This window comes from Miniopterus schreibersii, assembly GCF_964146895.1.
Source record: "Miniopterus schreibersii genome assembly, chromosome: 2".
Classification (NCBI taxonomy): domain Eukaryota; kingdom Metazoa; phylum Chordata; class Mammalia; order Chiroptera; family Miniopteridae; genus Miniopterus; species Miniopterus schreibersii.
In genome coordinates this window covers 2,287,877-2,300,765 of record NC_138102.1, presented here as the reverse complement: position 1 = coordinate 2,300,765, position 12,889 = coordinate 2,287,877, and the positions used below count along the sequence as shown (strand labels likewise).

Sequence of the window (12,889 nt, the reverse complement as noted above, 5' to 3'; positions counted from 1 at the left end):
GGCTGAAACCTCCACTCAGGCCCAGGCTCCATTCCCACCCCCCGGGGGGGGAGGCACCCACCCAAAGTGGGCGGCGGGCAGGTGGGAGGGGACAGGCCACTCCCCTGGGGGCAAAGCAGACATGCAGGTAAGTCAGAGAGGACAGGGAGACACCCAGTAGGTGACAGGAGCAGCTAAAGAATCCACACAGCGCTATACCCGAGCACAATTCAGCAAAATGGCACTGGTCTAAAGGGACCCTGCGGTCAAAGAGTTTCATCATCTTTCCACGGTGCTGCTTGCGGGCTCCCATCAACAGGAAACAGCGGCTCCTGCCACGGTTTTCTATTTCCCTGTATCTGATGGGCCATGCAGCCCCAAAGCAGGGAGACCACCAGGTATTCTCCATGCTGCACACGGCAGAGCTAACGATGGAGTGGGAACGTGGAAGCACGCAGAGCTGCCAGCAAGCCTTTCCCCCCAAAAATTAAAAATTCAAACTGAATTTTGTTATAAAATCACCATGACTTTTTTGGTAGATTCAGTGGGCCACAGACAACCATCTAATTTGGAAGAACAGGGAGAGCTCTACGAGAGTTTCCAGAGAACACCACACGAGCCCCGAAACGAAAACATTCTCAGCAGTGTTGTTCTTGGAGGCGAGTTCATATCGCTGGCCAAAAGGAATATTTTAAGAATCCCCCAAATCGCATCAGGGACAAGCAGAAAGGGAGAGGCCCAAGACAGAGCCATTCCTCTCACAGAGACAGGGGCTCCCTGAAGTACGCAGTGTGGACACCTCCCATCTCGGCCCAGAGAGAAACCGCGACCTGGCAGAGCACAGGGCCCAGTACAAAGCTGCAGGTACAGGTTCCACTGTCGACTGTCTGAGCTTTGCACGCTGGGTGCAGTGGCTTTATGAAGAGTGGCAACCCTTCTCTCTCAAAAAGGTTTATTACATTTGTTAGACTGAACTTCTTTAAAAAATTAGAGAGGCCACGAAAGAAGGAATTCTCGTCTTAAGACTGATCAACAGGGAACGACATCCAGCGGCTTCTAAACATGTTTTACCCCAAGGACGCACATCCACAGCAATGGAGTAAAGCCAGTGAGCGTGTTCTAGCGGCATGAGGGGCCTCGACAGCGTCACGACGACATCGCAGGGCAGGAAGAGACCTTTCACTTCAGCCACAGGATATGGTCCTTGTCCACTGTCCAGGAGTTTAGGCAGCTGCTCTCACAGAAACTCACACATCCCAACACTGTTACTGTTCAAGTCTGTGGGTGACAATTCGCAGGAACGGTGCGTGGATGAGTGTGGGGAAGGGTAAAATCTGAAATCAGCGCCCCGGTGGCCTTGGAGAAACACCCCCCATCAGGATAGATACTCTTTTTAGGCAGCATCCCCCAGACCACACTATGCTCCCAGCCCCACCGCCTGCTCCCCTCCCAGTCACTCGGCCTCCGGGTCATGAGCTGTCACGAACATTCCCCATACCAGGGTAGCAGCAGGGGTCCAGGGCCAACTTATCGCTGGTCCAGAGAAAACACAGGCATCTTTTTTCCATTTTAGGGTGAATGCATCCCTTCTGTATATGACACTAGGTGAGAGCAGATAGCACTTGATGTTTACAGCTCTGTGGGGGAAGTTGATACATTATTATTCCTGCTGTTACTTTTTTGAGCCACTGCTCTGGGCACTGTGCACGCACAGCTCTCAGCTCTCACACAGCCTGTGACGGACAGACACTGTCCATACAGACCAAAGAGACGGAGCAGAGTTCCCAGCACCCAGGCAGCTCAACAGAGTCTACTCCTGTTTACGTAGGGCCAGAGGCTAACGTTCAGCCCATGAAATCCCAAATCCAAGAAAAGCCACACAGCCCGGCGTTTACCCCGTACAGTTTTCCTTTTTCATTCTTCATATTATTGTCCTATTGACTGTTACAGTTTTGTGGGTCTTCTACTGCAAAATCATCTTAAAGGCAAGCTAGTATGAGCTCAGGCACTGCAAACAATGATAACAGTGGAAACACGTGGGGCCCTGAGCATAGCACACACCAGGGACTCACACGGTGTAGGGGTGTTTTCAGTGTGATTACTGAGGCGGGGCGACTTCTCAGGCTTCCTTCATCTCTGAATAGATAGTTGATTTCTGTCCTCATAGAAGGTGGTGAACAAATGAAATTCAGAGGAAACATAAAAACCTGTGAGGGGTCATATCTTGTAGAACTGTGGCTTTGTTAGTGGCTCGGTGACGGAAAAATAAATTTTGAGGCAACTGCTGTACCACTATTTAAGATCACTGGTAACTGAAGGGTATTATGCTAAGTAAAATAAGTCTCACAGAGAAAGGCAAATACCATATGATTTCACTTACATGTGAAATCTAAAGAACAAAACAAGCACACAAAACAGAAACAAACCCACAGATAAGAGAACAGACTGATGGTTGCCAGAGGGGAGAGGGGTTGAGGGTCTGGATGAAAAGGTGAAGGGATTAAGAAGTACAGATTGGTGGTCTCAAAACAGTCACAGGATACAAGTACAGCATAGGCAAAAATTTCTATAATATTGCAGTAACTATGTACGGCGCCAGGTGGGAACTAGAAATATCAGGGGATCGCTCTGTAAAGTACACCTGACACCAATACAGAATTATATTGTACATAAACTGTAATTAAAAATAAAATAGAAAGAGGGCACGGGCTTTTTCAACATGAATAGAGCAAGATAAAATCACTCCACTGGTATATAAATGTGTTACTTAAAATAGGGCTTTGAACGCCCCTGCATGGTCGAGCTCGCAGTAAACCAAGGAGGGCTCCAGGCTTCAGCACTAGGCAGCTGGTCTCAGCCCTCTGGGCCTCGTTCTGGGTTTGCCTTTCTGTCCCACTGCGTCTGTCCTTCTGCCAACACCACACTGCCCTGAGAGAGGATGCGGTGAAATCAGGGAGCACCAGGCCCCAACTCTGTTTCAGCCATGCTGGTCACTTTCCCATACATTCATCTGAGCATCAGCATGTCTACCGCTTCAGAGGGTCTCCCGAGACTCTGAGTGGGAACGTGTTAAATCTACAGATCACTTGAAGCAGGAGTGACATTTTCACTACATGGAGCCTTCTGGTCCATGAACATCAGCTCTGATTTCTTCATCTCGGTGTTTGGTATCAGCTTCTGCACATACTACTAGGTTAGGTTTATACTTAAATATTTCAGTGCTGACTTTGTATTACTGTAGGCTGACAATCTGCTCAACTCACTCACTAGTTCTAAGAGCGTTTTGTAGATTTCTTGCCACTGTCTACACAGACACTCATGTCTATAAACTAGTTTCAGGTCTCTCTCTCCAACCTGACTGCCTTTCATTTCCTTTTCTTGACTTATTGCACTTATACCTCATTCATTCACTTAGGTAACTGAGTGGCCCAGGCACTTCGCTCCAGGCAGACATCCTGGGGATCCCGTGAGAACTGGAAGTGTATTAAGGTAACACATTCTACTCCCTGCCTTTCATACACACAGCAGCTAATCCCACAGATAAACTAACCATGAACCCGGTTTCATTTCTTCATGTGATTAGTGGGAGAGCACATGCAGCACTCTGAGCAGACGAGAAGACACCTGGGGCAGCAGGGGAGATGCCAATTCTCACGTCTGTCCTGCTCAAAGTCCCAGGGGAGCAGGCTGGGTACAGAATCAAGTACAGATGGTATCTCTATAGAAGATCAAGAACATTTTTTTCCTCTGGGACATGAAGGAAGAAACAGCTGACTGATGAAGATACATTGTGAATCAGAGAGAAAGAAAACAGGGCATTCGTTCAGGGAAGCTGGACTTATAAATCATGCCCATCGGTGCGGATCAGTACTAACACATGATGAGGTAAGGTAACCCCCAACTGCCACCAATGCAAACAGAATGTCTGGGGCAATTCCAACCTTTCCCACTTCGTGACTTTAAGCACTACCATCTTAAACATCCTGGACCAGATAGCTAGCTGCAGGGTTAAATCATAGCACGTTCTTAAAAACACACCTGCAGTCTGTTTGCATGTTATAATTCTACAGGTTTAAATTAACACAGTATCTATATAATGCATTCTTAGGGGGAGGAGGCAGGAGGTGGGATACTTAGCAGATGCAACACAGTAACACAGATAACAGACTAATCATTCGCCCCACTGCAATGCTTCTGAGTCACTAGAGGTTGAGGAGGGATATAAAAATAGAAATAGTAACAAATAATTTTTATGAATAAAGAACGATTTTTAAGAAAAATATAAACCTCCTTTAATTCACAGAAACAAGGGCAAGTAATGTTACAGATAGAGATGTGTAAGATAAAACATATCCAAATGGGATTAAATGTATATGTTTCACCCTAAGTAAATCCATCTGTAAAAACAATCACCAAATTCTTTGGGCTTTTTAAACCATCCCTGACAGAGGTCACATTATTTCTCGGTCAAACACAGAAGAGAGCACACAGGACTGTGAGAACATGCGTCGCTCATCTTCCTTCTAAGTCTGTCCTAATCCGGTTTCTCCCAGTGGCTTGGGGGTCCCCGTAGCGCCCTGCTCCCAGAGGGGGTTAGCTGAGCCAGGAGACTTCAAGGAGAGAAGGACTCTCACTGCCCACAGGAAAGTGTGCAAATAAACGAGGACACACATGGGCATGCCTCGTGTCGACACCTCCAGATGACCTAACCTACTCCAATGCCTTCGGTGCTGGAACATGAGGCTCTAGCACAGGCTCACCCACTCCCAGGGAGGGTCTGGGTGCTAGAACACATTGTCTAGTACAGACTTACCCACTCGTAGGACAGGACCCAGCAGCCGCGCGCCAGGCCCAGCAGCACGTTGAGGGTGCGCAGCGCCTTCCCAGCCAGCACGTGGGTGGTGCTCTCACACACTTCCCGGGCTAAAGAGAAGCCTTTCAGTTTGGCCACAACCCGGGTGACAATGCTCTGCTTCCTATCAGAGAGGGGGGAAAAAAATCAATACAATGCTCCTTCCTATGAACATCAAGGTGATTACTTCGAATTAAAAATAGAAAGAAAAACAAAGCAAGCTGAAATTCTACACTGATTCCAGCTGTGCTGTTCATGTCTTAACTCCTTTACAATACAGCCCATAACCTGAAATCTGGGGAAGTAAGAGAACTTCAGATCTAATGCCATGTGTCCATGGAAGGGCTGGAATGCAGGCGAAGCTGTGAGGGCTCCGCCACGCCCCATCCAGGAAGGGATGCAGCCAGCACTGGGCGCCAGCAGACACCAGCCCTGCTCTCCCACCTCAGCACCTTTTAGACTGAACCAACCCACATGTGCTCGGGAGCAGCTCTCAGGTGCATATTTCATTGGGAAAACACAATTATTTACTGAGAGTCAAACACACAGTTTTTCCACCATGAGGAGAGGGAAAAGGTCCTGTCATTCAACTGTCCCATCAAACCTTAGGGCAAACTGACAGGCTGCTCATTCTCACAAAGCTCATCTCTGTCTACCTTCTGTCTATCACTGCATCAGTGCCTTAGTACCATTAACAAAGCCCAAAATCTCCCAATTCTCTTCCTGACCACGTACCTCTGCCCTCTTCCTCTCCTCCTTCCTAAGGCCTTTAGTTCTATGCACTGCTTTCCCCTCTCCTGGCGAGTTCTGGGAATCCCCAGTGACACACAAAGGACACACAGGGCTCACCACACAAGGGCATACACAATGAGCTAAGAGATAACTTCTGCCCTCTTCAAAAACTACATCACAGAGGGAGCACAGCAGCTGTTGTCCAGACTCAGGCTCAGATGGCCTGCCTCCCTTAACCCCCCACACAATGGCCCTTTTCTCAGTTTTCTCTCTTGTGATAGTATGTCGACTGCAAGACCCATTTCTTCACCTGTAAAACCACAGGGGTGAACTACGCCACAGTTCTAAATTCTGAGAGATCCCTAGGGTACAGGGATGAATGGGTTGAGATCCGGGCCCATCACCACTCCAACCAGAGATCCACTTCTGTGTCATGCTATTTAGAGTGTCCGACACGTTTCCAAAGACATGAGCGCGGGCTGGGAGCTGCTCCTCTCCCCAGCCGGCAGGTGGGTCTGCGTCCCCATCCTTCAGAGTCCTGCAGGGCAGGAAGAGGACCCGCCACCGCCAACGTGTCAGACGGACATGGACCCCTCGGCAGCCTGTTTTTCACTGAAATGTCCCAATGTTTGGATGAGTATCGTGAAACCTGAAAACCTACGACGGATGGAAAGGAATTCGGCTTTCCCGCAAACAGGAATCCAAAAACCTGTGACAGAGAACACGGCGCCGTTTTGTTGGAAGTGCCGTGCTGAGTTCCATGTTTAGGGGAGATGGTAACAGTGTGTCAGCGAGCTCTGAACTCTCCACAGAACGAAACCTGTGGATGCCTGTTTCCACTCACGGCAGAGCGCGTCCCATCAGAGTCTGTTTCGGAGCTTTTGGGGCAATGTTCCAGAGGTGAAGCTCCAGCTACTGAGCATTCAGGAGCCATGGGTCAGGTGGCGGACACACAAGCGGGTGAAGCCAGAGGAAGAGCAAACTGTAAAACCTCTCCCGCTGGCTCAACAGCTCAAAGCCTCCAGTCCTAAACTGCTCACAGTCTTCTAACCAACTTAAATTCCCAGGGATCTTCTAGCTCAGGTGTTAATGACACAGCGTAACAGGGTTACAGGGCAGATATATGAACCTCTGGAAAGCACAGCCTCACAGTATATGAACAAAAGCTAAAGTACTATGTCGAGTAGGACATTATCAACACGGTGATACTTACTCAGAGGACATGCTTGTCATGACCAGTGTTCTTGTTGGCTGGAGGTTTCAAAAGAGAAGGAACAAAAAACAGTCAAAAATGTAAAAAACATTTTCCCACATAAAATTGTTAACACATATTCATTTTCTATTAGAAAGAGAGCTATGATAGACCTTTTATAAAACCATTGTTGAACAGTTTTGAAGGTCTCCCGCTGACGTGCCCCACAGACTCTGGGAGGGAAGTCAATGTCACCACCAGACGCACACTCCACAGGCAGCTCACGTCCCTGCGCATCTTTTACTGGCTCCCAGAGGCCAATCCAAGGGACAGCAGAACTTTGCTGACCATCTGTTTTTCTAAAGTTAACTTTCCTCTCCACTAGTTTTTGTCTTGTTTCATTAATGGATAAACAAAGGCAGGCCTTGGAGATACTGTGGGCCAGTGACGGCAAGAACGTGAGTATCACAATAAAGCAGGTCATGCGGATTTTCAGTCTCCCAGTGTGTGTAAGTTCTGTTTATGCTACACTATAGTCTACTGTTTAGTAACATTATGTCTAAAAAAAAGTGTACATACCCTGATTGAAAATACTTTATTGCTAAAAAATAAATCTATATATCAGCTGAGCCTTCCGCAAGTGATTATCTTTTGGCTAGTGAGAGGGCTTCAATTTGTAAAAACAAAATGAAACATAGTATCTGAAAAGTGCAACAAGGTGCGCTGCCTCTCCATCCACAGGGAGCAGCACTTTGAACGATGCCTTCCAGGTCCCCACACGGGGTGCTCTATACAAAGTAACCAACCACAGAGGAAGCTCCTCTGGGGGAGACAACAAAGAACCTGGTTCACTAGCCCCCTTTTCCTGCTCATTTGCCCATTCTGAGCTAAAGATCAATTATGGTTTTCATTCCTCCCAGGAAAAAGAGCTCTTTAAATCTAGACAGGTTCTAGTTCTTTCTGTCCTTATCCTTGACCTGTGGCTGAAATTATAATTTTATTTGATCTATTTTTGCTTATTTTTAAATGCCACAGAAGCTGTATCTTTGCATCCTATCACTGAACAGGTCCACTTTTGCCCCTTTAAAGGGCGTAAGAGAGGCAGGGGGTGGGACGCTGTGATGCAAGCCTTGCTGGTCGGCTGAATGCCCCCAAAGGATAGACGTTTCCCAGCTACCCCCCAGCTGTCTATGAAACAGAACTTATTAACTTTGCCTAAAGAAGTGTAATCAATAATCACTGTAAATGGTTAAGGTCACACTAAGAGAAATGTTGACAGAGAAACACAACTGTGCATGTGCCTTTGTTTAAAAAAAAAAAAAAAAAAAGATTAATTTTGTTTTTGTCTCTTTTTTCTTAAATATGTTTTTATTGATGTCAGAGAAAGGAAGGGAGAAGGAGAGAGAGAGAAACATCAATGACAAGAGAAACATCAATCGGTTGCCTCCTGCATGGCCCCTAATGGGGATTAAGACTGCAACCGGGCATATGCCTTGACCGGGAATCAAACCTGCGATCTCTTGAGGCACCGGACGATGCCCAACCAACTTAGCCACACTGTTCAGGGCTTGTTTTTGTCTTTTAAAAAGCAGTGGTTTTTCAGGTTTGATGAGCTCTGGACTCCCTTACACTATTCGTGCCTACTGAGGAACCCAGAGAGCCCTTGTTTATTTGGATTATAGCTACTGACATTTACCATCGTGGAAACTAAAAACTTTAAAAATCTGATTTACTGATCCACCTACAGACAGCAATAAGACCACTCTGCATGTTAACAGAAACAAAATCCGAGTGTCACTCTGAAGTCTGTCCTGGCCACAGGGGCACCCTATGCTCTGTCCTTAAGTGTTAAGCCTGCCCCGGGGTAAGAAAAGGCTGCTGAAGAGCAACACGTGAAAAGTCATTTACTTTATTTTGTGATACCTGAATCTGAAAGATGAAAACTGCTACAGTTTGAGCCAAGTTTACTTGTGTTCATGGGTTGTCCATGGGCCTAATTATATTCATCAGACAGAAGAAACAAGCATAAAGCATGTGTCTTAACCTTTTAGCAATAAGCATGACGATCTCAGAAGGGAGAAATGTACAGTAAGATTGTGTGTCATGCTCAGCCTCCAGGGAAGTAGAGTCTTTACCTAGTCATGGGTGATGCATTAATATACAGTGTAGCCTCTCCACTTGCTCTGCTCACATCGTCTCCCACATTTAAGCATTTTGTCAGCGTTTCAAGGCATCTATCACAGAGTGCCCAGGATGGAAAGAAGGAAAGCAACCTTCTGTGTTTCCCACACTGGTGCTCAATGCAGGCCCCGTGACTCAAAGGAGAAGCACGAGTCCAAATGCAGCGGCCCGGCCTCGAGCAGCAACCAAAGCAGACGCCGACAGACTCTCATGAAATCATCCACTGGCCAGTGAAACACAAGTCACTAGGAAGAAACCCCGCATTTAATTTTAGCAAAAACATGTTCTGGAAGTTCTAAAGTAGTGAGAGGAAAGGGGAGGGGAGAGGGAGAGAATGTATTTGGAAAATAGCCTGGTTGATATTGTTTTAGTAAGATCAAAGGTAGGTCAAATTAAACAAATGTACTTGTTTTATTAGTGAGAAAAGGGAAACATTTTAAAAATAAAACCTTCTTTGAAACGTTTTGGGTTGAAGTACCACTTTGTAGGTAAACAGGGAAACTACTTTTCCGTAAAAGAAACTGAAATCAGGAGATAAGCCACAGGTCTGCCAAGATTACTGGTTTTGTTCGCTGTGAATGACACACCCCAGCCAGAATCACCCTGATGTGAACTCTGGCTCCGATGCCCAACTGCAGAGGGCCCGGGGGAAGGGGCCACCATGGCCTCTCCCTATACGTGCCCAGGACGACTCGGAGAGCACACAAGAATGAGTTCGGAGGATCCGACCGGCCCGTGTGACCCCCTCCAGTGCAGAACATACTTGACGCCCCCTGAGGCACCACACCGCGTGTCGCAGGCAAAAGCAGGCACTCTGTACCTAAAATACCACAGAAAACACAGGAGAGGACAGCGGTCCTCTCACAACGCATATTTCCTGTTTTCTGTGCAAATGTTTTCCTCAACATAACCAGAGAAAAATAACAGGCTGATGGAGCCGAAAGGCACCCTTGGGCTTCTGGGAGGCGGTGGTTTTCAGATGCTTCCCAGCATCCCAGCTGCTGCGGGACCCACACCTGTCCTAACAAGCACCCCCACCGTGGCCAATTCTGGGACACACTGCCAAAGGGACTTACGGAAGCAGTCACAGGTCAGCGAGGCCCGTGTCAGACACCAGGCCAGCTGCAATCTCTGTGAGCTCAGCTGTCAAATCACAAGCACCACGGGCATGCACAGGGGACAGGCCCTGCCCCACTGTGGTCTGGGGCCCGCACAACGGGAATCATCTACCTGGACACTTATAAAGGACCCTGTTGAACTGTCAGGAAACAGGGCACCTATCACCTGTCATCTAGATGAGTCCCAGCTATTTCAACCTGAAAGTCAGACTGAAAAGAATACAACCCACAGGACTACACCCTCCAGGCAAGGGCACCAGGGGAAGGTAGGCAGCCCCACCCGTGTGCAGTGACTGCAGACAGTAAGAGCACAGTCATGAAACATTCATGTGTCCCGCAGACCTGTGAAGCACTTGTCCATGGACCTGGTAGCGGAGGAGAGATTAGGGAGAATCATCTGTTTTAACAAAGTGGCTCAAATACCCTACTTTCTTCACTCAAGGTGGCTTCCATCTCCCTCCCATGCTCCTCCTTGGGCCCTGGCCAGCCTGTCCACACTGCCCGTGTGAGACCTCCTGAGCCCTCCCTAATCACCCATACTTGTTTCCTTTCCACCACGGGTACCCTTGATCTTCTAGTGAGCTTCTAGCAAGCTCCTTTTGTGGAGAAACCAGACTCACTGCTGTAATCCCACATGTACTGCCTCCACCGTAAATGCATATCAGAGCTCCCTGACACACTCTCAGCAGCATCTCCCTGTGACAGTGAACAGAAAATGCAACCTAAAGGCAGCCACAGCAGTCAAGGAATGGCAGCTACCAGCGGTAACAACCAGCACATCATGTTCAGCTTACAAAGGCCTATCGAGGGAGCCCGGCGACCACTGGATGGTTCTAATGATATCAGAGGAAACTAAGGAAGGGGCACTGACGACAGAGCAATGCCTCCTGAGTGGGTACAACTGTGTCCCTAAGCAGATATCCACATGCAGGGAGAAGCAGGCAGTGTCACTAAGTGTGGAGGTCTAAGAAAGAAGGCCCGGGTTGCACCAGGAGCAGGGCAGAGATGGCACTGCCAGCTCAACAGCACAGCTGGGCCAGTGTCAAAGGTTAGCTGGCAATGCAGCAATTAGGAAGGAGCCTGGGACACAGGGAAACAAACACTAAACGCAGTTGACAACCACTTTCCACAAAGGCACAACTACTGGGCAGGTGCAAAACACTGCAGCAGACTTGGGACAGTGGCTTCTGTCAACACAGGAGGCCAGGTGCCTGGTGCCCTCAGACTACCCACACTGGGAAACCCCAACAATCCCTCTCCCTGCAAATCTGTTGCTCTACCTTCTACTTTTTGCTCCTTTTTTAAAAAAGTAGTTTACTGATTTCAGAGAGGAAGGGACACGGAGAGAGAGAAACATTGATGTAAGAGCCACTGCTCAGCTGCCTCCTGCACGCCCCCCACTGGGGATCGAGCCCACAACCCGGGCATGTGCCTGACCTGACTCCAACCACGACCACCCGGCGCAGGGTACGACGCTCAATCACTAAGCCGCACTGGCCAGGGCTGCTTCATTTTTTTTTTTTTTTTTTTTACGACAAGTAATCTAGGTTTCTGCATTCATAGAGAAACCTGGGTTTCTACGCGCTGCAAGAGGCCTTCGTGGGATCCGTGTAATCCCAAGCTTCTCTCAACCACTGCCAGGAGGAGGAAGGCGTCTGGTTCTCTCCAGGAAGAACCAGCTGCTCTCGTTCTGCCTGAGCAGCAGGAGTTGGGGACCACGAGGACTCCACTCGCTGTCCCTGCTGTCCCGTCCTGTGACCTGTGCATCAGCACATGTTCCTGTAGCCTGAAATTCAGGTTTCCCTGTATCACACTCGCTGGCCTCGCAGAAATGCGGCACAAGACAACGAGGGGCTCACTCTAAACTTAAGGAATGAGAGTAGATGCTGAAGAATAAAAAAATCTCCCCCCCTCCCCCCACCGTGCAGGCCAGACGTTCTCGTCAGTTCTGTCGCAGAACCACGACAGACATGCTCAGTCACTCCACAAATGTAATTTCTAAACACAGAGCGGCACTGGGAAGTTTAGGGTAACATTTCCATACCAACCTTCCGGTCTTTCCAGCTCTTCTTTGATGCCTCAGGTTTGACGGGGTCCTTGGAGCCTCCCCATGAGCCTTCCAGAAAATCTCGCCTCGTCCGTCCATTTTTAGCACCTATGACCCAAGTGGATGGAAGACCGGTCAGCATTCCCCACAGACTGAATACTAATGCAACTTAAGCAAACGGACACTTCCAAGTTTATTTGTGCCCATGGCTCCATGGGAGTGGGGTTCTGTAAATAGTCGGCACATGCCTCACTCTCAAGGCCTGTTTGAGACTTTCCCTTTATTCTACTCAAACATTCCACACAACTCACCCAACTCTGGGGTCAGAAACAACTGTCCCTGTCAGGTGACAATACTGCTCCAGTAGCCCTTCTGTCCGTCTGATCGTGAGAACAGATGCCTGCATCTTGTGTACAACTCAAACCCCAATTCCTTGATTTTTACGTAACGATCCAGCCCCAGCTCTGCAGAGAGGGCAGCTCTATATCAGAGGACACAGTAATCTCGGCGTTGGGTGTGAGTTATCCCAGGAAGCAGTCTCCAGTACAACACTTCGGGTTTCACTCTACAAATGATAGATGATTCTACTCCCTGTGAATCTCCACCTGAGACCAGCATCCAGCCATGAAAACACACACACTGAAAAGACACCCGTGAAGGAACACATGGTTTCATTAGATGCTGAACAGTGTGGAGACCCCGAGTAACCAAAGTAAAGTGTGAGACGTTTGCTTTCCACATGCTCCTAATTCTCACCCTTCCCTCTCAGGAGTTTGCCTGCCACCTGG

At 48.3% G+C, this 12,889-nt stretch overlaps 1 protein-coding gene across 4 annotated transcripts in view; it reads right to left on the bottom strand.

Annotated features, from left to right (window-relative positions):
- The window catches only part of MCPH1 (microcephalin 1), a 124,486-nt gene that overhangs the window by 90,571 nt on the left and 21,026 nt on the right, over positions 1–12,889 (bottom strand). For all 4 annotated transcript variants that reach the window (XM_081129500.1, XM_081129498.1, XM_081129497.1 and 1 more), the window contains 3 exons: positions 12,103–12,209; positions 6,777–6,814; positions 4,793–4,955 (listed from right to left, as the gene is read on the bottom strand). In XM_081129500.1, coding sequence (XP_080985626.1) covers positions 4,793–4,955; positions 6,777–6,814; positions 12,103–12,209 — 308 coding nt within the window. The remainder of the gene's footprint in view (positions 1–4,792; positions 4,956–6,776; positions 6,815–12,102; positions 12,210–12,889) is intronic.